General features: G+C 32.8%; 1 protein-coding gene across 40 annotated transcripts in view; it reads right to left on the minus strand.

Moving 5' to 3' along the window:
• The window catches only part of kif1b (kinesin family member 1B), a 112,855-nt gene that overhangs the window by 45,485 nt on the left and 40,599 nt on the right, over nt 1-26,771 (minus strand). For 8 of the 40 annotated variants that reach the window (XR_015522707.1, XM_087305321.1, XM_087305319.1 and 5 more), the window contains 15 exon segments: nt 25,067-25,245; nt 21,907-22,018; nt 19,426-19,503; nt 19,039-19,104; nt 18,626-18,701; nt 16,946-17,024; nt 16,683-16,825; nt 12,082-12,215; nt 8,256-8,335; nt 7,907-7,982; nt 4,721-4,800; nt 2,918-3,024; nt 2,609-2,692; nt 2,092-2,272; nt 1,164-1,236 (listed from right to left, as the gene is read on the minus strand). Coding sequence is in view for 38 of the 40 variants with exons in the window: in XM_087305321.1 (XP_087161447.1) it covers nt 1,164-1,236; nt 2,092-2,272; nt 2,609-2,692; nt 2,918-3,024; nt 4,721-4,800; nt 7,907-7,982; nt 8,256-8,335; nt 12,082-12,215; nt 16,683-16,825; nt 16,946-17,024; nt 18,626-18,701; nt 19,039-19,104; nt 19,426-19,503; nt 21,907-22,018; nt 25,067-25,245 (1,548 nt within the window). In the remaining 2 variants the exon portion in view is untranslated. 40 annotated transcript variants of the gene reach the window in all.

Genomic DNA, 26,771 nt, shown 5'->3' on the forward strand with positions numbered 1-26,771 from the left:
CCTTCATCAACTACAGCAGAAATCTTGGGTTATGGCAACAATGCATTGGAAATATCAGCAATTGCATTGAGAAAACCAACAAACTCAGATTAAATCAAATCTATTTGGGTAAATAAAACACCTTTAACAACACTGTTCAGTGCTCAGCAGCAAATACTAAATGGGGTACTAAGTACCGTGTAAATTAATCAGTTAAACATGCTACGAAAATAATCCATGCAAAAGCAGCATACAGAATAAACCAAAGGAAAGGAGCATTTTTACTTTAGAAATGATCATAAAGACCCCATGAAATGGCTTTATAAGTGTAGTATGATATCAGGGACCACCAAATATGATGGTTTCTTTGTGAGTAAACAAATGTAAATAATTAAATTATCTGAAAAATATCATATATGAAAACAGCTTGTTATACTATATGCAGGAGTATGAACATCTGTTATATAGCATTACATTAAGTTCACTGAACATAGGAGGTATTAGAATAAATTTAAAGTTTTATTTAACTATTATTATTAAATGATTTCAAAATGACTGGTCTAAAATACACATTTATCAGATCGTTCCGTTTCTTCAATAAAGCCATACAACTTTTATTTGGATTTCATGGGGTCTATAACTGGTACAAGGCAAATCAATGCCTTACACAACAATGCATTTCATAAGACAGAAATGACCAATTATATACAAGTCCAATTGGTATTCTTCTACTAATGCTGTTTTGCAACGTTACAGTTATCTCAAATCTATGAGAGCGAAGTGGAAATTTGAATGGGAAATTCTTGCTGTATCAATGTGAATATGTAAATAGGTCCATGTCAGCAATGGGCCATCTGCTATCTCAATCCAGACAGAGTGGATTCAGTTACCATGCAAAGAGGTTCAGCCATGCATTGGGAGAAGTGTTTCTCTTTCTCACACACACAAACAGACACACAAAAGTCTCAAGTTGTCAGAGCTAAGAGTGCAGAATTAGTGCTGGTTGGACTTCAGCAGAGCAAGTAGAAAACTAAAGGCTGTTTTACTCGGTATCTCTCCCCTCAGTCTAGAGATAGTTGCTAACACAAATTTGGATGGTCAACAAAGGCCAGATTGAAAAGGAAGAACAGGTCCTCTGATAAACAACAGAAGAAACAAGAATTATCGTAAAGATTTAGCCTTACCAGTCTCTGTTGCTCCAGTAGCTGGTCCGCTTCCTCCTTCTCTTTTTTGTACAGGATCTCCATTTCTGTAAGCCTGATATAATACAGTGCAAGACCACTGAATCAAAAAGCTGCTCTTTCTTACGCTCAATGCATTTTCTTTTGGCAAAGTATAATCCTAAAAATCCTTCTTACAAAAATCCAATTCATATGTGCTCACACTCTATACCAAGAGATTAAACTTCACAAAAGGTTGATTTTATCTTCTGTAGCTGCTGGGTGGCTTTGGTTGGCATTCAAACCCCAAACTAATTTAAGCTAGAACCAAAGCTCTCTTTATTTTTTTTACTGATAAAAGAAAATCTAATGTGACTGTTTACTGTTTAACATTATTTACAATCTTTTTGTATTTTCATCACAGGTGGCTGAGCTAAGAGCCAAAATGTTTTCAAACGATTATTATAAATCTTGTACTGATCCTAGAGATCTTATTTAACAAAAAAAGGGATGCACCACATGGAAATTTTGGCCGTTATCAGTAACTGATGGCTATTTAAAATTGCAGACACACAAAAAGCAAAACAAAAATTAATAGTGTATAAATGGTTTTATTTCAAAACCTTAACTTCAGAAAAGTTTGAACTGATCTCTTTAGTAATTACCTATTCATTTCTGTGGCCAAATGTATGTTATATAAACAATCTCCAGCAGCATTAGCACTTTTAACACACATATCTGCTTTCGCAACTTTACACAAGTGACAAATAAAACCACTTATGGTGGGTGCTTTAACCAGTGGAAATAATACATCATTGATAAGCTTAAAGACATTGACCTTACTTTAATAATATAATAATATTAAAAATAGCACTTATCAGCCAATATGATTATGGCTGTCATTAAATAGTGCATCCCTAAATAACATGAAATAATTCATAGGACTTCATACCTCTTCTCCATCTCTTGCTTCATGTCGATACCCTGTTTCTCCAGCAGTTCTCTTTGGGCAAAAGTCCAGTCAACAGGTTCTACAGGTGTCTCTGCTGACGGGGTCTTCTCACGCTCAGCGCGAGCCTGCTCAGGGTGGTTAAACCGGAACACGTGGTTCTTTCCCATGATAATGCGGTTACCTGAAAAATCAGGAGGAACATACATTGGAACAACTTAACGAAATCACAAACTCAACCTCAAAATATAGTGCATGTGCTAGGAATTACAACAGCAGCACAGTAGTCTTAGCTGGATTTTTCTAACCACGTGTACAGGCTTATGCATGTGCTTCAAAAATTTGCATTTAACTGCATCCACACATAAGCATAACTGTGGCTATGTCACATTAACAGAAAATAATTAACGTTTACAGTGGAAAAACAGCAGATAATTCATAAATAATAATATCATATTTGTTTATATATGATAAAGCAGATCTTAAAACTTGCAAAGCAGGCAAGCTGTCAGTGACTCACCTGAGCGCAGCTGGACCGCAGAATTCACACGTTTACCATTTACATATGTTTCTGATCCCTCACATGGCTCCAACGTGACAATCACTGTAGAGATGGAAAAAAATTCACTACCTTTATTAGCGATGCCTAATATATACTTTCCACTCAGTAAAAGTGTAAAAACAACAACTGTAAAACAGAGGAGATGATCTTTGACAAAGAAGTTAATTCATATGCACTAATCATGTCTGATCTGAAAGCATAAAGGCATTCTTCATCTGAATTTCAGAGAGCATTTCAGATCTAAAGATGCAAGGGAAAAGCTCTAACCATGTCCATTGGCATTCCTCTCACTGCGGAAAATACAGTGCTCCTCTTTAATGTGAGCTCCACTTAGAACGATATCCTGTCTTCTTTCAGCATCTGCCTGGCCCACCCTGTCAAAACAAAGACACTTATTTTATTCACAGGGATACTCCAATAGACACATTACAATGCCGTTACAAGGTGGCGCAACACATTTTCAGAAGAAAGCATACAGTTTGACAGTTGTTTACACACATAATTTTTTTTTTTGAAACTTTTTATTTAAGATTTTTCTATATATTTATTTTACAGAACAACCCCTTTCCAAAAAATGTTTACCCCTTACACACGAGGGGGTACCTAAAAAAATAAAAAAATAAAAATAAATAATGAAATTATAATAATAATAAAAAATAAAGAAGAAAATAAAAAAAATTAAAATAAAAGGTGTTGCCATCATAATTACTTTCCAGGGGATACATCTGTACATCAAGTTACATTGTATTGCATAGTTACATCAAATAACAGTCATGTTAAGGTGAGGTTAAGCAATCTCTAAATATACATATCCAAATATGTCGTAATACTTTTCCACCTCCTTAGAAAAATATCAGTTTTCATCTGTAGACATGCAGTCATTTTTTCCATTATATAGACCTGTTTAAGTCTCTGAATCCACTGAGACACTTTTGGAGAACTTTCTTCCATCCAATGTACTGTTATCATTTTTTTTGCAACCAGTAATAATATCCTTAGGACAAATCTTGCTTCCTTATCAAACATCTCTTTGGGCAGTGCTCCCAGTAAACACACAACTGGATCGAGGGGTATCTCCCTATCTAATATATTATCTATTTCTTTTTTAACATTTTTCCAAAACTCTTGAATCGTAGGACAGTCCCAAAAAATGTGGGTATGGTCTCCAATTTTACCACATTTTCTCCAACACAAAGCTACCGATGGTCCTTTTACGTATGTAGAAATTACAAAAGGAGTATTAAAGTACCTAATTTTTACTTTCCAATCAAATTCTTACACACATAATTTAAAATAGTAAATATATAACAGAATGCTATTTGTGGGTATACAGGGCAATGATCTATTGAAATTTAACTATTATAAATGCAAGTAAAGAGAGCAAGTATTTGTATTTTTCCAATTTTAAAGTGTATTATTTAGTAAATTAAATATTTAGTTCTCTTTGACTCTTAGGACGGAAACTGTGCTTTACTCGCAAATGTTTTACGTGATATTGCATATTTGTGCATAAGTCTAATTCACACGTTTGGATGGAAACAGCTATTATAATCGAACTCAAATGTTTTTCATAGCACATACCACAGAAACCATAAAGATATTTAGTACAAATCAAACTGCACAACAAATAATTTGACAAAATTTACGAAAATACTGTAATTATATTCCATTACCCATTCCATATATTTAATGTATTATTATTATTATAACAATACTCAATAGTGAGAGTTTACTGGATCTCACAAGTTTCAAATGAGTAGCCCTATTTCATACAAAATGGAATATGACCACTTACTAGTTGCAAAGTGGTAAAAGGCACCAGTGCAACATCACAAAAAGAAACTGTCGAACTTTCAGAAAAAAATGGTAGCAAAATGAAACTATTTATTCACAGTCTGGAGCCCTGGTATATGAGTGTATACAACAAGAAAAAGTAGACAAGTGCAGCACAGAAAATTCTAACTTCAAAGCATACACTTTGAGGGAACATTGATTGGTTGGATGTGTAGCCACCATGTGTGCAGACTACAGTTCTGGGAGCTTCTGACAGATCCTGAAGTGATTTCATACCTTGTTATTCCATCTTTGATATAATAGAGCAGACATTCTGACATCAAAGGATCCTCGTTCAGGTTCACCAGGTGAGGCGTCTGTAGAGAAGCAGGGTCAGTGTGAATGTCACACAACTCAGACAAGATTCAACAGCCGTATCAACTGACACTGATATCTATGGACGTTTAAGCTAACCGGTTCTTTGTATTACTGCCATTAATTCTATGTACTAGCCAAATAAAATAGTGAGAAGAAAAATTGAGAGAGATATGTGACTGGCATTGATAACAGTTATACGTGTTAACTCTTTAATAGCATCTTGAATAAAACAGCAAAGTTTCTTATGCACACCATTTAAAGAAATAAAAAAGTCTTCAGATTTACAATGACAGCAAGTCTTCAAATGTAGCCTTTTCAAAGCTTGATAAAGCAACAAATGAGCCTCTAGGAGCTAAATGACTAGAAGCTACTAGTAAGCTTTAACTACACCACCAACCTTTTTGGGTGAAAACACCCCATTAAAGTCAGTATAGACTTCACAGGGCCTTTCAACGAAAAGCTATTTAAGAGCCAAAATGACAGAAAAATTATAGAGAAAAAAGAAGAGAATGAATGAAAGCATGGATATGAAGACAAATAAAACACAGGATTTTTTTCCTAGAGGTAAGCTAACTGGGTTGAAATGCTTTAGGGAGGAAGAAGTAAAACAAGGTTTCTGGAGGTTTCATCAAGTCAAATTTAAGACATTATTAAGACCATTATGAATTTACCATTATACATTTCAGACTTGCTCGATTAAAATTCATATTTCGCTATATATTTCAAATATTGTGTCAAAAGTTAATAGATAGTTTTTAAAAAGACCTTTAATAAACATCCAAAGTATATGCTTAAAAAAACTACAATAATCTGTCCAGGTCAGTGTCCTCAACATATATGATCTATAAATTCATAGAACTTTTAAATGTTTTGTAAGCAATACAATTAAACCATATTGCTAAATGGAGTTATTAAATGCGACTTTCTGTTTGTACAGATTAACCAGCTTTATATGAACGAGACCAATTTAAAATGATTTAAGACCTACAACACAAAATTTCAGCGAATTTAAAACTTTAAGGTCTCAAATCTTGTTTTTGAAATTAAAGACTTTAAGACTCCACGGACACCCTTTAAACAGACATAATGAGATCATGGGAGATGGTCATTTCTACAGCTCAGTTTTCCCCTGTCTGAATATCAATCTTTCACTGGTTGTGGCAGTTTTTTTTCATCTATCTGATTAAGATTTAGCAGCTTACATGCAGTATGATATAAAAGGGGTCGTATACATGTACATATATCTGTGTTTGTCTTTTAAACATCCACCAAGACGTTAAATCAGCTCTGACAGGTTCAGTTAGTCTCAGAGCTTTGTGTCTAATTAAAATGGCTGATTTTCATGAGAGCCATTTGTCCTTGAATCATGCAATGTAAACATTAGTCACATTGTATGAAACATGCTGAAGGGGATGCGCATTCATTTCCTACGTTTACTTAAATTAAAAATCTTTTTGTGTTACTATTCATGCTAATAGCATAATTCATGCTAATTTTCTCAGGAAAAATATATTTTTTCCCATAGTTTAGTTCCATATGTAATATTTAAAAATTACATTTTTTTCATAAGAGATATTATGTGGATAATATAAGTATTCAACATTGCTTCTTTAGAAAAATTTTTTTTTAAAGGTTTCAAATTCTGACATTAATTTGTGATTTTTTATTCATTAATTTTAATCAATTAAAATGTATAAATAATAATAATAATAATAATAATAATACAACAATAATAATAACAATAATAATAATAATGGTGAGATATTATGTGGATAAGAATTTTAAATATTCAACATTGCTTGGGAAATGAAATATTTAAGGTTTCAAATTTTAACTAATATTAATCTTATATTAATTTGTCTTATTCTATTCATTAAATTTAATCAATTAAAATGTATTACTATTAATAATAATAATAATAATAATAATAATAATAATAATAATAATAATTAAAACACTAATTATAATTTTAAAAATTTGCAGCGCATGTAATTATTTTAAGCATCAATAACATCAGTTTTTGCTATACACATACATATATTTAATATTACTACACACTAAAAACTAACAAAGACATGGGAAAATATGAACCTCTTAGAAACTATTTTGGTTTGCTAAAGAAACACACACACTATATATATATATATATATATATATATATATATATATATATATATATATATATATATATATATATATATATATATATATATATACAGTTGAAGTCAGAATTATTAGCCCCCTTCGATTTTTTTTCTTCTTTTTAAAATATTTTTCAAATTATGTTGAACAGAGCAAGGACATTTTTACAGTATGTCTGATAATATTTTTTCTTTAGGAGAAAGTCTTATTTGTTTTATTTCGGCTAGAATATAAGCAGTTTTGAATTTTTTATAAACCATTTTAGGGACAAAATTATCAGCCCCTTTAAGCTATATTTTTTCTCGATAATCTACAGAACAAACCACTGTTATACAATAACTTGCCTAATTCCTCTAACCTGCCTAGTTAACTAAATTAACCTAGTTAAGCCTTTAAATGTCACTTTAAGCTGTATAGAAGTGTCTTAAAAATATCGAATAAAATATTATTTACAGTCATCATGGCAAAGATAAAATAAATCAGTTATTAGAAATGAGTTATTAAAATGATTATGTTTAGAAATGTGTTGAACAAATCTTCTCTCCCTTAAACAGAAATTGGGGAAAAAATAAACAAGCGGTCTAATAATTTAGGGGGGCTAATAATTCTGACTTCAACTGTATATATATATATATATATATATATATATATATATATATATATATATATATATATATATATATATAATTATTATTTTTTTTTTTACAAAAGAAAATCCCTTGAATTTGACAAACCTGATTGGAAGAATAAACACTAAAGTCCTCAATGGACAGTGACGTTGGTCTATCAGGACCAAACTTAATAAAATTCCAATGCAAGAGGCGAGCAAAAACAAAAGATAAAAGAATGGGGAGGAAAAAAGAATGATGGATGATGAAATAGGAGGAAAGAAATGCTTAAGGAGGAGGTGAGTGTTGCAGACAGTAATGCTGATTAATGATGAAGACTTTCCACATGTTGTACCTTTTTAGGAGAGAAGACGCCCAAGGTTCCCCCGTCCTCCCGTATGGCAACTCCCATCTCTGCCAGCAGTGCCTCTCTGAGAGGGGAGAAGAGAAACATCAGACACAAGCTAAATGACATTGCAGTCAACACCTTTTTTATGAGCAGTCAACCACAGAGACATCTGGAGGATATATTTATTTAATACTGGGGTCAGCGTGTTATGTGCATTTTGACAGCTGCTGGAGTCTGGTATAGACTGGCACTGGCTGAGCACGTGGACACAGAGCAGACACCCCTCACGGGCATGATGGGTATGTGCACAGGGACAATAGGAAGGGAGCCAGATGGCACTCAAGTCCGCACTGACCTCTCCATACGGATGGCCTCGGTCTTCCTCAGCTTCTCTTCCCAGGTCTCATTCAGCTCGGCTATGATCTTTTCTGATTCCTGAATGAACACAGACAAAGACGTTCAGCATATTACAAAGGATAGTGTGGAAGACAGTATCTGAGATGACCAAATGATGGAATTATAATCAAAAGGTTTATATTATCAAAATGTCCAACTGAGATCTTAAAAGTTTAAAAGCAGTGTTTTATGCAAATCAAAGCTGTATTTACGTATTATCATAATTACAGGCAAAACAGAAATATTACTACTACACTTTAAAATGACAATTTCTATATTGACATTTAAAAATGCAATTCACTCATGTTATACTAAATTTTTAGTATTGAGAACTTAGAATTCGTAGCATTTTTACTTTAATCTTCATTGACACATTGCCCTTTAAAAATGTATTAGGCATGGATTAATCACAAAGAATTGTATTCAAAAATAAAAATATTTAGAAAATTGAAATAATAAATATACACATTACACATATATATTACGTACATATAAATACACACATGTATCCATATAATATTAAAAAATGTTCATTTATATCTTAATATAAAATAAATATGTAAATAAATATAAAATATAAATATAAGAATAATATTTAAATCTAATTATCTATGTAGCACATTTTCTTTGTATAGTTTTGCTTTTAGGTATGTATGTGTATTACATATATATAATAAATAAAACAAACAAATATATTATGTGAAAAATAAACTTTTATTTTGGATGAGTTTAATTTTGCCAGGCACTTATGATGATGTGGTGCATATTTATTGCTATTATTGCTAATGCCGAGTTTAAACGTCCTAATATTTTTCCGGAAATTATGAAACTTAAGATCACTGTGAGGTAAGCAAAACATTAAATTGATGAACAGAAGTTCTTATTCCAATTTAAAAATAAATCCTGTAATTGATATGCTTTATAAACCCATTTTTATGTATTTTTTCCAAATCTATAACTTGGTATCTAGTATCTAATTGTTCTGAAAGTCATTCTTACTATATATTTTATATTTTATAGTTGTGGTGTTTTTCTTTTTATTTTAGATCATTTTTAAACCTATCCCTTATCATTAAGTTACTGTCCTTGGTGTGAATCATTTCCACATACTTGCCATTATGACCTGCCTGACCTGTGTGTGTGATACTAAGAGGCTTATTCTGCTCAGTAAATACGTTAAAGTAGACACAGCAAGTGGTGGGAAGGCCATAAATTTAAGCTTTCTATGGCTAAAAGGGCAAAGCCAGGCCATTATTACCTAGTGTGCAATGGGACATGGGGTCAAAAGTAACGAAAAGCGTTAAATACAGGAAGTCCAAAGCTGGTTTTCCTCTATTGTGTCTGGTCCTTATTGTCCTTGGCTAAGAGGAAGACCAGAACCATCTGTTCTGAGGTACAGGAAGCTCCCCCTAGATCCTTCCTAAAGGGTTAACACCCCTGCCATCTGTTCATGGAGAAACTAACACTGTAGCTTCTTTAAACCTGTGAGCGGATTCTTCTGAGAAACGCAGATCACCACGGGGAGCTGGGAAAACTGGGTTAACCTTATATGTGACATGTGTATACTACTACAACTCAATTATGTTCTCTAAAGAAGTTTTTTTTATGCTCATAACAGCTGCATTTATTTGAGTAAAAATGCAGTTAATCGGTCTTACTGTTTTGCACTTTTAAACATACAGTTAAGACATTTTGAAGAAAGCTGAATATCTGTAACTATTGACTTAACTATTGACCATGAAAGTCGATGGTTTGAGGTTTTCAGCTTTCTTGAAATATCTTCTTTAGAGTACAACATAATGAATAACCCTTGAGGGTGAGTAAATAGTGAGTGAATGTTCATTTTTGGGAGAATACCTTTAAACATTTCTCCAGATTTATGATTTGCAATTATGCTTTTGAGTAAAACTATTTTATACATATAAACTACTGATGACACTTCTGCTAAAATTAAAACTAAGAAATGCTGTCATTTAGTGCATATTTAACACAAAATAACAAAGAAGGTGCCATGTTTTCAGAAGTTTTTTCTTATTTCTTATTAGACAACATCACTAATGTTCAGAAAATTTAAGATATCAAGGTCTGGTGAAACCACCAAAAAAAAAAAAAAAAAAAAACTATTCTGAACAACTGTCATCTACTGATAAAAATGCTCTAAATGACAGTCATTTTAGTTGGAATTTGGAGGAAATGTTATCAGACCTTTATATAAATATACCAGACCTGTAATTTATATTTCCAAGTGTGTATTTGATCATTTACAGAGCAAATCACAAACATGATGAAGCGACTGCCTTTAATATGAATCACACTGGAACAACAATCTGATTACATTATTGATTGAGGTCAAGGATGCGCTCACTTTTAATCATACGTCCACATTTTTAGCTAATTCACAAAGAGGCTGTCTATTTCTGTCTGATTTCCTGCAGAAATGCGTCGGAGTTTGACGTCACCGGTGCGAGCCCCTTGTCGTAACCATGGAAACTAAAGCCTAGAAGCTGCAGCCACGTATACTTTCCCTCTTTTTTTTTCTCCGTTACTATTGCACACATTTACAGAGTCTCCATAAATGAACCACTTAATCAACTAATATATTCAACTGTATTATATAATATTATAAGCAGCAAATATAATTTCACGTTCCATTACCTTTTTATGTTGAATATTCAAATAAACATATCATTTACTCAGCACTGAGTCATTGTAAACCCAGAGAGCTTGTTCACCTTCAGAGCACATAATGGATAAATTGTATATTTATATTAGGATCATTTTACATGTATAAATAGATAAATCCATATGAAAAAAAATATAAATGAACTGGTTTAAAAAAAGTTTTTGGAGACCAGATTTCTTTATATGACGAACACAATTAATTTAGCCTATTTTTCACATTGATCAATGAACATAATGGTGTTTGTGCATCAAGCAAGAATGCTTAAACAATTATTAATGGATGTTGTTGTTTTTTTTAGCTCTTCATGAACGAATTTGTTAAATACGCTTTTAATGGAGGGACAAAAAAACAGATTTTACAAAAAAATAAATAAATAAAAAATACATAATAATAATAATAATAATAATAATAATAATAATAATAATAATAATAATAAAATAACAATAATAATAATAATAATAATTATTATATAAATAAAATAAAATATAATAAACTATATAAAGGAATGACCATGTAAAGGAGTTTTTGTTTTCTTCTCTTCTTTCAGATTGAAAATTGTTGATTTGTCTGTTGCTCCCCCTCCCCTGTTTGTTTGTTTGTTTGTTTGTTTGTTTGCTTGTTTGAACATTTTTTATTTTGTTAATCTAAAGACAATAAAATGTTGATCACAACAAAAAAATGTACTGACCAATACTCAGAACTGTTGGTATCAGATTGATTCAATTTCTGACAATTTCTGCTGATATCCAATACTTATTTAACACATTTCAGTACTCCTAATAATCCACAGGTGTTGTCAGACATCATTAAATCAGTCCCCAATCTGTCAAAACGAAAGCATAACCGCACAGACGAAGTCCTTAAAATACCTCCCAGGTTACCATGGTGATCTGTAGCGGAGCATACATATTTATGAGAACATGCTAATCATTTTGAGCAGCACATTTTGAATAATAAAGGTCACCAGGTGCCTGAAGCACCTCCATTATCTTATTACACATTGTTCTCTAATTAGTTTTGATGAATTCAAGAGGAAACCTTTGCGACACCAGGACATTTTATTTCTGTTTAAGCACTTGATTCTTCTTTTGTCTGTGTGTACCTTGAGCCTCTCGATGGCCTCTTCTCCGCCTGGCGTGGACATGATGCGCTCCTGGATGCTGGAGACGGACTGTAGGCCTGCCTGGCTGCAGAGAGAGCCTGAAGATGGAGAGGCTGTCAGACAGCCCATGGGTGCTGTGGAGAAATGGCCAGGCCGTTGGTTCTCTGAGGCAAGCAAGTATCTATGCTTATTGTTGTGTATATCTTTCAGGTCTGAGCCACAGAGGAGAGACAGACGACGCGAGGAAGAGGAGGAAGAAGCGAAAGTGGTGGAGACAGAAATGTGACAGAGAGGATAAGAGAGAGAAAAAAAGGACAAAGAGGAGGAAAGAGCAATGTAAGACACACAGTTCACAAAAGGATTACAAACAAACACACCAGTCACAGTCAGATTTGACATTTTTCACCTCAGGTCGTTGCATAGAAAAGGATTTATGTGTCTGGACTCTTGGACTCTCTCCAGGAAATAATACCATCGAAAACAAAATATCAAAACCTGCTTTAGAAAATGTGTAAGGGTTTTAAATGCATTTTGTCTCCTATGTTTGTACTTAACAAACTTTTTCCACTTTTGACATAAATTATTCTAAATTTAGCATAAGACAAATCAAAAATGTTCCTTTTTTCCAAATATTTGCTCATTATTTTTAAAATACATACTTGAAAAATGATATATTGTTATATAATTTAGCATTAATTTTGACTTGAATGTATAACACACAGACAGACAGACAGACATACAGATAGATATACAGTACAGATATACAGGTAGGTAGATGGATGGATGCTTACAATTTTCAATATTATAATTATTAATACTTTAAAACTTGTCGATTTTAAAATGTATGAGTCAAATATTCAAAACATGATATAGGACATTATACATATATTAATTCATTTTATTATTGTATTATAATTGCTAATTATATAAATCAGTCGCTGTAATACACATGCATTTATTTGATCAGAAATTATGTTACTATTTTACAAAGAGTGTCAGTCAGACAGTGCAGTCTAGCTAACATCCACTTTTACTAATAAATCACATGACTTAAATCTAAATAGATTTTGACCTGGGTGAAAAATGACATCACTTCTTGGATAGAAGAGAAGCGATGTGTTGGGGTGGACAGGATTGCATAAAGGTCACAAACCAGGAGAGGGGAAGCTTGGGGTGGTGGAAGAGCTTTATGTTCACATGCTGCAGAAACGAGCTAGAAATCGTACTTTCCATGCGGCACATCATTCCCAAAATCATGATGCTGTCCATGTTTCGACAGCCAAAATAACAACTCTTCAAAAACACCCTTTTGGTAAAGCTACGCTGACTAGGAGCGGAGTGTGCTTTACAAAACCTCTCCCAGGGAGCTTTATGGCAGTTCACTCGAGCTTTACATTCACGCTATTGGATTTTTCCCCACTTCATTTATCTGAAAAGTCTCTCCTGAAGCAACTAGGCCAACATGGCGGCATAACAGCACTGCATTACATTACTGTTCATGCGTTCAGAAGATGCAATCGGGCTGCTAGCGCACACAGACCATGGCCAAGCATTTCAGTCAAGTTCAAATATTTGCTTTCGCCGTGCCATATGGTTGTAGCGGTAGAAAGCACAGTGTGTGTTCATCCCTCTGCGCATATCAAGAACTCCCAGACAGATAGAAACCCAAATAACAGTCTGTGCTCGGATTCACTTCTGCAGCTCTTAAAAAAAGATATACTGAGGATATGGAGAACAGGGATGGGAGAGGAAGCACTTGGACTACAGCAAAATAAAAAAAAACTGATGCTACGCAATGCTAAGGTAACTTACACTACCATTGAAACTGCTATTCTGTTAATGAAATAGGATGAAAAGATGCACCTTTTCTCCGATAGAGCATTGCTTCAGTTTGTGAACTTAGCAGCGTTTTAACATCGTTAATATCGTCACCTGCAAGGAACAGTTAGATGGCACATAAAACTTACTAGGGAGAAATCAAAATGCTAAAGTGAAGAGCAATGTGACTTAGATAGCAAAACAATCAGATTACAAGACTGGCATTAAAGGGATATTTCACCTAAAAAAATGAACACCTTGTCATCATTGATTTACCTGTATCAATCTAAGACATTGATTTTCAGTGATGAAGTTCAGCACAATGTCATATAATAGATTTGTAAGGTAGTCCAAAAATAAAGGCCATTTTTCACTGATATTCTTTCATTAATTTCAAATAATGACTGCTGTCTTCTTTTGACCAATTACAATAGTTAATGCATTTACAACAAAGAGCAACACAATTGCTAATTTATTTTTGTTAATATCAGTAAAGTTCAGGTACATTGCAAAATATCAAATAATACAACTGTTGATTTTAATACTGTATTAGTATGCTTTAGAAGTATTTGTCATTATTCTAAATCTCATAACTAAATCTCAAAATAGTTAACTTAAAATAGGTGAAAACAAAACAGGACAAAATACAAAACCAGTTTTTTTTTTTTTTTTTTCAGATTGCGCCAATTATTATTATTTATTTTTTTGCCATTTTATACAAATTAAATAAAAAAAAAAAAATATATATATATATATATATATATATATATATATATATATATATATATATATATATATATATATATATATATATATTTAATTAACAAAATAATATTTTTATTAAAATGAAAATGGTAAAACAGTTGGTCTTTTTAAAACATAAAATTAATTTAGGAGTTTATTTTGACTATAAGGTTGATTTGAACTACAGCAGGGTTCATACACATTTTTACTACTAAAATTCCAAGATTTTCTATGAATTTTCAAAACTTTCAGGTAAATATTCAAGACCTAATGTTTCATGTAATGTCTATGTACATGTGGTAAATAAGAAAAAATGTATGTTCAAATTTATTACAGCATATCAAAAAAAATATGTGACAATCTATGTAGTTTATGTTTATTTTATACCTGTAAAATAGTATATTCAAGTACACAGATATTTCTTTAACAATTTTCCATGACTTTTCCAAAACATTTTGGGTTTATATATTTTTCCCAAATTTTTCCAGGCCTGGAAAATGCCTTGTCAAAATTCCATGATTATTCCAATTCAATACCCTGTACAGACATTATGATTTGTTACGCTGCTTTAGATTTTAAGTGATAACAAGTTGCATAAATTAGTAATAATCCTCTTTCTTAAAAATTTCAAGTGTTTTCCTAAGAATTTAAAGTTATAAAACCCAAAAAATATCATTTACTCACTATTTTCTTACCCTCAGGTGGTTCCAAACCATTATGGAGTTTCTTTATCTCTTTTTAACACAAAAGAAGATATTTTGAAGAATGCTACAAACAAGTAACCATTGACATCCTCAGAAGTCAAAACAAATACTATGGCTGCGTCTGAAATCGCCTACTACTCAATAGGCATTGCATTTGAACTTAAACGTACTACTCGACTGTTGGAAAAGTACATTCTATACAGTACTAATGTCAGTAGTATGAATGGAACTTGGACGCGATACATCTGCCATTTGTCATTACCTGCATCACTTCACTCCCATTCATGAATTCTCTCGCTGTGAATCATGGGATAGTATAGAGTGCATTTTATGCGCACTTTAAAATCTCACCGGAAGTAGTAGGGCATCCGGGTACTTCTCACATACCCTTTTCAAATTCTATGAATCTGGACATACTGCTCGACTCGCATACTAATTTTAGCTTACTATATAGTATGCGATTTTGGATGCAGACTATGAAAGTTAATGGTTACTGGTTTCCAGCATTTCTCTAAATGTCTTTTCATCAGAAAAAAAAAAAAACGAAACATGTTTGAAATAAGTAAATAGTAAATAAAGAGATCAATTTCAATATTGGGTGAAAAAACATAAATCAATTTTAGGTGAACTATCCCTTTAAGTGTTTCCAGATACAGTCTATCAGATCTATCGCGCTGTGCAATTTTGGAGGAAAGCCTGACATTGAGACTGCACCATGCCAAATGATCTATCAAATTAAGGTAAGAGCAAGCAAAAAAAGCTTGCTAGTGGGCATGCTAGCCTCATCCAATCCATCCCATATGTATCTGTTTTTGTCTGGGATTCCTTGTTGGAAAAAAAAACTGAGGCATGCAAAGCTGACAGTTTTATATTCCAGAAGCGATGAATAAGCTACTGGTAAGCGAAAAGGGGAAGAGCGAGAGAATGCGGCCCCATCACGCATATACACACATTTGCTTCCACTTCCAAGGCAATCATCCCCCATTGGCTCGACTGAAGGGAAGCAGGAAGAACAGAAGTCAGAATTGAGAGGACTAGTTGAGGAATGACTGACCAAGGGAGTTAGACACAATATTATGAAGACAAACATGAAATGGAAACACTTGACTTTACATATTTGGAAAACAGCATATCCATCATATCTTCATATTAAGGCTCTCCATCAAATGTTGGCATAATGGTTAAATGAATAAGTAGAAGAAACCACAACATAAAGACGACGCAGGGTTGGGCGAGACTGGCGTTAGATCAGAGCTCAAAAATGTGACCTGCTGTTTGCCTGGAAACTGGGTAAGTAAAGCAGTGGCCATTGGGAGGCGCTGTATCTCGACTTACTGTCCAGGATGTCCCCAAGGCCTTGGGCACGGAGCAGCTCCTTCAGCCGTGACACCTCGTCCTTCAGCTCCCGCACCAGTTTGGCATTGGGGTCCTCGTTGATGACAGCATTGCACTTGATCTGCTTGGCTCTGTCCGCATATCTATGAATGAGCAAACAAAAGCAATGACCCCAAACAGCCATGGAAAAGCACAAGATTACTGTTTTATCTAGATCTAGAAAATCCACTTATTAAAATCAAGATCTAGGGTAGAAGTCTTACCGGAGTGTGCTGAGCGTTTCATCAAAGTTGATGTCAGCAGGGCTCAGTGCAGCCACCATTGCGGTCCTCGAATTGCCTCCTGGTAAACAAGCACATTTATGCAACCAATTAGAAACGATTAGAAATGCAATTTCTTTCGACTGGAGTATTGATCTAAGGTGGCCAATAAGGTTAAAGGACACACTTTCCACAGACGATTAAAAGGCACATGAGACAAGATGTGAAGATTGTAAACAGTGAGTGTTTTCTTTTTCTGTACATTTTTTAATGCAGTGATATAACAATTTCCACAACACTACTTTACATTTGACTTTGGAGTTAAAAATTGTGCAATAAATTTGATGCAGCATAACACAAGTTACCATCTTATGGGAAAGCACTGATTCTAGTCAGTTGAATATGAACTGTAACATTTACAGGAGTATTTCACAGAAATACTAAATTCTAAATTCTAATTCTAAATATGAAGCAATTGCTCACTTTATTGATGTCTAATCATCTTGTTTTATCCCATTTCTTTTTGCATCTTAGGGTGCTTTCACACCTGTGGATCGATTCTCTTGTTCCGAAACAGATATAAAAATTGTTACAATGTTGCTTTGTTCTTGGTGCGGTTCGCTTTCACACAGCAAAGATTCTAAATGGATCAAAATAGCTAAAACAAGTCACGTGTGAGTAAACTTTCCGAACATTGGTCAGAGTTTCACGGTTTACTTTGCAGAGTCCCACTCAGCTGTCATGCGTCCTTATTTTAATTTATGCCGATGAGCAATAAGACATAAGCGAAAAGCTGCGCTTTCATTTCGAATAGTGACACTCAGACGTTATCACTAAATATAAATCAGAGCTTAGACTTTCTCATACATAGCAGTTGGCTTTTGCATTATAGGCTTTATATTATAGAGAGATATTACTGATAAACCACTGCTAGTGTTCGATCAATTTTCCTAACGAATAAACAGCTCCCGTTAATAATTCAGAATGCTTTCACTTTCGAGTTTTACATGAAATGCACATTTTCCGGTAGGAATGACATTCTGCCCTACTCATAATTCTCTCTTCATATACGATATATCCTGTGATATTGCCTGGTTTGGATTGTATTGCTTTCTCACTACAACCGATCTGCCTCAGAGTTCGTTACAATCGAGCAGAGACCACCTCATTCAGGCGATCTCGGACCAATTGTTTTGGCGCAGATCTGAGCATGATTGCTGGATTCGCATATGCCAAACAAACATCGCTAACTGGGGAAACACGACAGGTTTCGAAACAAAAGTCTAGGTGTGAAAGCACCCATATACGTAATGTGACTGTGGCTGTGACTGTGGGTCTGCCAAGTGCAAACAAAACAAAAAACAAAAAACACAAAACAAAGCAAAGCACAAACAAAAAAAAATACTTAACAAAACACAAATGAAAGCAAAACAAAAAGCAAGCAAAAGCAAAACACACAAAACAAAAACAAAGCCAAAAAAAAACCACACAAAACAAAACCAAGAAAGACAAAAAACAAAGCCAAAAACTAAAAGCAAAAAACAAAAAAAAACAAAACAAATCAAAAGCAAATTCTAATTTAAAACACAAAGATAAAGCCAAGCTAAACTAAATTCAAACAGTCAAACAGTTCTATCTCAATGTGATTAATCATTAACAGCCATTATGGATTGTCATCCATACCTAAATTCTCTCTTAGCAGCCATGTCAACACTGAGTCTCGGTAAGGAATGAAGTCGGTCTTCTTTTTCTTCTTGCTCTGTTTCAAAACAGCCAGTGAAGCATGTTAGAATCAGTATGTCAATACAACTACGGCAGTAACGATTAAAAAGGGGATGTGGAAATAACTTGATGTATGAGACATCAAGATGAGCACAAGACAGATTATTAGGACAAAAGATTACATGGAAAATGGCGAATAGGATTAAATCGAGAGGTTTCAGTGGTTATTGATCGTACAGAGGGAAAGATTACCTTGCTGGTACAGTTATCCTGGGTAGGGAAGCATTGCCAGGAGAAAGACACACGGCACACAGAGTTATAGTACTGAAGACAGGCAGGCAAAGGAAGAGAACAATTATACGAATAATACTCACCACTTCAGCCAGAGCAGAAATCACCTTTCCTAGTGTAGTTAAAGATTTATTGATGTTTGCTCCCTCCTAAGAAGCACAAAAAGAATAAATAAATAAATAAATGAATAAATAAACAAATAAATATTTACTTAAATTAAAATAATATTTTGTTTAAATAAATAATTTTGCCTCAATCAATTTCAAATACATATAGCTTAATAAATAAATATTGCATTTTGTGACCTAAAACTTGATAATATTCATAAAAATAGCTGTATATAAATGTTTTAATGTTCAGTCATGGATTTTGCATTCCTAGAATATTTGTCGTATTGAGAAAAGCAAATTGACTTTTACATATGGCAGGTGGTGCTTCAGCTCTCGACAGTCTGTAAAATTAGTTTGTACCTTTAGTCTGGTTCCTTTGGCCCCTGTTGAGTCAGCACGCTCACTTCCTGCCAGATCCACCAGGCTGATTTTGCTGACCTGAGACCAGACAGAACAGATACTTTCAGATTGACAAACGCAAACTAAAATAAGACCCCAAAAGGAAATCTTTTGACATAATATGTTTATAGGCACATGAGAGAGGAGAGTTTGTGCCATCTTAAGATACATGTCCACTAGAAATACAATGGTATACAGCATGTAAAGTATTTATGACGTACTGGCAGCCAAATGAATCGTAATGATGATTGTTCGGAAAGCATTAGAAGTGTTCTATTAACCATTTTGTTTCGATTACTGTAGTGAAGCCTTTAGTGGATGTGACCTAACTGTTGAAGCATGCTTGAGTAAACTCTCCATTTTGTCATATTTCAGTTTGCTCCAGCAGTACCACTACCAAACTTTGTTAATAAAATTAGGGCAAGGGATAAACAAATGACCAGAAAAAAAGAAAAACAAATGACCAGGAAAACAAAATAAAAATATATAGTCAAAAACAAACAAAACAATAAAACAATAAGCCAAAAACAAAACAAGAAACAAAAAAACTGATAAAAAAATAATAATTATGCTATTTAAAAACAAAAGCAAAAAACTATACAAAAAACAAACATAGAAACATAGCAATAGACACACAATAGAAATCTTAACAAATAACAACAAATCAACAATAAACAGGAACAGAAAAATACAAAAAACAAATAAAACTAAATTAATGCCCCAAAAAATTAAAAAACACAAAAACACACACAAACAAAAGTAAATGAATTAATGTTTTTTGGGTTGAGCCATTTCTGTACCATCACCAGTGGTGTAAAGTTACTAATTACAAATACTCAAATTACTGTAATTGAATAGTTTTCTTAAGAATTGTAATTTACTAAGAAGTTTTAAAAATGTGTACTTTTACTTTCTTTTGAGTACATTTTTAGTGCAGTATCTGTACTTTTACTCCACTACTTTCCTTTAACCTGCAGTCACTACTTTATTTTTTCAGAAAAATCAGTCCTGTCATTCCTGTCCATTCAAATCGCACATACTGTAGAGAGCAACCGCATCATAATGAACTACCTCAAGACATAGGCGCTTTATAAATGCAGCAAACTGTTTGGAAGCATTAAAAGTGTCCAAGATGTCCAAAATCTTTACACGCATTGACCCAGAGACTGTTTAGATGCATGTCACTGATAAGATGACGACGTATGTTTACTGTATGATGACAGAAATGGCCTTAAACACCCAGCAGACACAAGACGTCAACATGAAGTCAGATTGACAATGTACCCTAACGTCATGGGGACGTTGCATTTTGTTTGGAAATAAAAATCGTGTTGCCGTCACAACTCAATGTCAGGCCAACGTCAAGGTCGAATGTCTAACCTAAAACCAATCAAATATCAACGTCTGAGGATGTTAAAGCTTGACTTTGTGTGGACGTTACCACTATGACGTCTATTAGACGTTGGATTTTGGTTGCCATACCTGATGAATAAATTTCAGTAACTGATGTCAATATGATGTTGGTTTAATATGTCGGCACGACATTGGATTTTGGTCACTTTCTAGCAACCTAAAATCAACAAAATATCAACGTCATTTGACGTCATTATTGGACATCAAAATAATGTTGTCTTTAGACTGGCTAGATGTTGAATTTTGGTCACCTGACATCACAACCTAAATCTAACCTAATAATATTGTCTTGCTGGGCAATAACTAGAAGCACTACAGAATGTTTCGTTTAAACACATGCACAAATTACATGTAAATGTACCAGGTGTAATACTCACTACTCTGAAGTACTTTTGAAAGGTCAACTTTTTACTCATACTTTGAGTAATATTTACAGCAGATACTTTTACTCTACTTGCAATACATTTTTCGTCAAGTAATGGTACTTTTACTAGAGTATGATTTTTCAGTACTCTTTCCAACACTGACCATCACATAAATTGTTGTGATGACTGAATCAGTCTAAAGATCCTATCACACTGATTCAGAATCGTAAATTCCATTAGTCATTAAACTAAACAATTCAATCGTCCAATCATTTCAGAGTGCTGTAGTAAAATCATTGGTGCATGGATGCTAAACAAATTGCACTAAAGAACGCTTGGGTAATCTTTTCTTTTTGCCATGCTTGATTTTGGGCCAGCGGTCCCACTGCCAAACTGCATGAGTAATATTAGAGCGCGACCTGTGTAGTGAATCTAATGTAGTAGCTCTGTACAATAGCCATTGTGTCCGTGAACCTCACAGAGCCGTCTTTGTGCCCGCAGCGATTACACAATGAGCCCCACAAACACAGGATGAGTGGGACGGCTCTCTTTCTCTTAGTTTTCCTTTCCGCTTGGTACAGGATTTGCTGACTTTGTGCTGCAGGACTAATCTGAGCTCTGTGAAATGTCATAATGGGCTGTGGATAGGTGTAAAATATCCAACCTTCTCGGTGGAGAGGTCCGTCTCGCTGTCGTACTTCCTCTGAGTGAAAACGATAGTAAAGACGGCGTGAGAACGACTGCTCGTCTCGTTCATGTTGGTTGCAGCGACAGTTCTGAGGACACCAAGGGATAAAATCAGTGTCAGAGGGGTCATACTAAATGCATATAATTATTATAGCACAACAAATAGTAGGATTTTTCTCAGAAATAGATATTAGGTTGTTACAGTAGTTTATGTACAGTGCTCAGCATATAAGTCCACCCATAACAAATCTCTCATTTAAATTGATATTTTCTATAGGATGCTTAACTAATATATATGCACAAACATAATATTGTAAAGCCAGTTCTGAATCCAAATCTGGAGCTTATCTAACAAAATAGTTTACAATAACAGTCCAAAAACTGGTAGCTCTAATTTAAATGTAAGGGGAAAATATTATTATAATTTGTTTTAAAGAGAGGGAAAATCAAGAAAACAAACAAAAAAGTATAACAACAAAGAACCAAGTATAAAAGAACAAAAAATATATAATAAATATATGTTGCTTTTTCAATCTTTTGCTTGAATTTAAATGTGTTATCTTTCTATTTCTAAAGATGTTCGGTGACTAAAATAATGTTTTAATAAATATATATGTTTATATTTATGTTTTGTTCATATGCACCAATATATATATCTTTATTGAGAAATAGATAAAAACATTTATTTTCAAAATAGGGTGTATTAATTTATGCTGATCACTGTATTTCTCAACATCATTTTTGGTATTATTAAAAGGATAGCTCACCCAAATATGAAGATTTCCATACCAATTCTCACACTCAAGTGGTTCTAAACTGAAGATGCTCTGAAGAATGTTGGAAAAAGCAGACACTGGCATCCACAAAAATTTTTTGAAAAATACTATGGAAGCCCATGGTTGTTGTTTTTTCCAACATTCTTCTGAACATCTTTTCAAATATGTTTTTAAGAGAAGAAAGAAACAATTGGTGGATGAGTAAAAAGACTCATTTTTGGGTGAACAATCACTTTAAAAGCAGCATACTGGTGTAAAAATCAGGTTTTCCAAAAAGACTCAACACTAAACTAAAGAATAATGAAAAAAATACAATAAAATAAACTAAGTGCATTCAATTCAACAAAGAAAAAAGTGCAAATATTTTATTTGATTTATTTATTATTTTAAAAAATCCCACAGGTAAAACATTTTTTAAAGAAAATACATTTCATCATGGTTAAGCTAATAATTTCTCCACGCCATTACCACACACACACACACCATTCGTCTATTACTTCAATTTATTTTTTCTTTCACTTATCTCCTCTTTGTACATGAGACATATTTCATCCTTTTAACGTATTTTACATATTATACGGTTAATTCACCATTTGTACATTTCCTTTTCATAACATAGACCCAAAACATATGTAGTATTGCAAACAGCCATTACCTGAAATTTCATCATACCTTTCTCATTTTGTTCTTTTTTTACAATCACTTCAATTCATCAAAATATTCCTTTAATAATATTTTTTTTTGTATTTTTAAAATCACCTATATTACTCAATATATTTCTTTAATAATACGTTTTCAACAACTTTTTAAATTGATTAATATCCTGACATTGGATTGTGTTGTTATTCAAAATATTGAATAACAAACATTTATATAATAATAAAAAACTTGAAAGGCTTAACTAAAAGTTAAATACAAAGTTTGTATTTAAAAGTAAACACAGGTACCGCTGTTTAAATAAAATGCATCTTATCTTACCTACTTATCTTACTAAAAAAAAATTAACAAAAAAAGTACAAAACATAAAGTGCTCAGCATATACAAGTACACCCCCCACAAATCTATTGTTTAAATTCATACTTTTAATAGAAAGCTATAAAATATTATATGTGTGCATATACATTAGATTAGTCAGAACTGAAGCCAAATCTGAAGCTTATCTAACAAAATAACTTACAATAACGGTCCAAAAACTAGTACAGCCAAATTTATATGTTATAGAAAAATATTAAATACAAAACGAAAAATCAAGAGGAACAAAACAAAGGAAAAATTTAGTAGAAATGTTGTAGGTTGTAATTTTTTTTGCAATATTTAGCTTGAATTAAATTGTATTAAATAAGATTAAGCTAAAAGCAAAAGACTGAATGAATGAATAAACTATATTATCTTTTAATTTCAATATATTTGGTGACTAAAATATTATTTTTACCTGTTTAACAAAATCTGTTTAGTTTAAATCCACCAAAATTCATTGCCTATATTCACTGAGATATGGATGAAAAAATTATTCGTTTTTGAAATGGGGTGTAATCAGTTATGCTGAGCACTGTATTTGCAACCCTAGACCATAAAACCTGTCATAAGCATAACTATTTAAAAATTGAGACTTATACATCACATGAAAGCAGAATAAATAAGCTTTCCATTGATGTATGGTTTGTAAGGGTTATATTTGGACAATAGGAAAATAATTGGATGAGATACTATTTGACAATCTGGAATATGATGATTAAAAAAAATCTATAAATACTGAAAGAAATTGCTTATAAAGTTCTTAGCAAGCACATTACTCATCAAATATTAATCAAACTAATCAAATATATATTAAAATATACCAATCAATTAATTAAATATAATCTTCACATATTTACTGTAAGAAATTTCTGAAATATCTTTATGGAACTTGATATTTAATTAAAACTACACTAACATATGTAATAATTCAAAATATCGCTGAGAATGCGCTTAGCACAGTGTGAGAGAATAATCCAGAAAAAGTGCTAGTAAGCGCAGGAATAAGACATCAACATGGCCCATGTGCTGGATGTGGCTCAGGGTGGGATGCTCTCTAGAGAAACAGGGCTTTACACGTCAACATTCTCCACAAATAAACACTGGAAATCAGCATGGGAGGATTAGAAGTGTGTGTTACTCCTTCCCAAGAGTCACATTTACACATGACTGTCAGTCAGTGTTATCACTGGAGGAAACACAACAACACTTTTCCATTTCCTCCTTGACAAAAACTCCAACCTTTTTGCTTCAACAAATATCCTCAATAACAAATACCTGTTCTGGAACATTCAAAACTGCTAATACAAAATAGATAAAGCTACTTTTATGAGTTTTGTCTCTCACCTGGCTTTGTTACCAGCATCCATCAGGTCAGCTATGTCGGTGTACGAGGTGACAGCCAGTTTCGAGAGGTCTTCAACATACGGCCCAAGTAGAGGATGCTCCCGGACACGCAGGTTCCCTTTGTTCTTAGGGTTCAGCAAGTCCCTCACCCGCTCACAGTATATCTCCATATAAGCCACCTACAATGAGCATTTCAAAATTAGCTGCTGTAAGAACCATAACTAGAGATAGTTTGGAAATCTATTCTGCAAAACTGCAAACATTAAAAAACAGGAGAAGGAAAAAATGGGCAAGAAAAGATGAACAGTGGGTATAGTTTTCTCATTGGATTCAATAAGGGCAGATTAAGTTGATTATAAAATATGTGTAAAATATTCATAGTGTTATAACATATTTCTGATAACAATAAATGCTGTTCTAGTGAACTGCAGTCAAAAATATGGAAGAAATACTTTCCCAATAAGCATATTAAAATTGTTTAGTGATGATGTGACATGGCAAGTTCAGCGTCGCCATCACAGAAATAAATTGCATATTACAATTGATTAAACGGATATTTTGAATTGTAATATAATTTTAAAAACGGTCATGGGACACGGATATATACTTTTCAGAACAGCCAACATGGGAACCTTGTTAAAAAAAAGACATGAGTAAAATATTATTGATTTTTATTTATAAAAAAAATTTGAACATCAAGTAAAAATCCTCTTCCATGAAGATATTATGTAAATTTCTTGCTATAAATCTATCTTACTTATTTACTTACTTAAACCTAATTTTTAATTAATAATATGCACTGCTAATAACTTTCGGAATTTATGGACACATTTAAAATGTATTTTACTGTTTTAAAATGTGCACATTACTAATCAAATATTAATCAAACTTATCAAATATATTTAATATATATACTAAAATATCAAAAAAAATTCTATTCAAATAATAGTTTTGATATATTTACCGTAAGAAATTTACTAAATATTCCCATGGAACATGATCTTTACCTAATGATCCAATGATTTTTGGCATTAAAAAAACAATAATTTTGACCCATACAATGCATTTCTACCTATTCCCAAAAATATCCATGCAGCTGAAGACTGACTTGGTGATCCAGGGTCAAAGCAGAACCCTCAGATTCCAGATATTCCAATTTACCAGAAATTTTCAAAATGCATCTTGATGAAAATTGTACAATCCTAAAAAACCATACATCAAAGGAAAGCTTATATATTCAGCTTTCAGATGCTGTCTACAGTGCTCAACAGAACTGAGTACATCCTATTTTGAAAATGAATATTTGTATCAATTTCTCTGTGAATAAAGGCAGTGTATTTTGATGCACAAAACATATTTATTAAACAGATATACTTATTAAAATATATGTCACAAAACATATTTATAAATTGAAAGATAATACAATTAAATTCAAGCAAAATATTGCAAAATAATAAAAATAATAAATTACAACCTACAAAATTTGAACTAATTTTTTTTTTTTTTTTTTGCTTCTCTTGATTTTCCTCTTTTTCTAAATTTGTATTTACTATTTTTCTATAACATGAATTTGGGTGTATTAATTTTTGGACTGTTATATTAAGTTATATGGTAGATAAGCTCCAGCTTTGGCTTTAGTACTGATTAATATAATGTTTATGCACACATTTAATTTTGGTTAGATTCCTATAAATATTTTAATTTA

The sequence above is a fragment of the Danio rerio genome, chromosome 23 (assembly GCF_052040795.2).
Source record: "Danio rerio strain M-AB ecotype USA chromosome 23, GRCz13ab, whole genome shotgun sequence".
NCBI classification, from domain to species: Eukaryota; Metazoa; Chordata; class Actinopteri; order Cypriniformes; family Danionidae; genus Danio; species Danio rerio.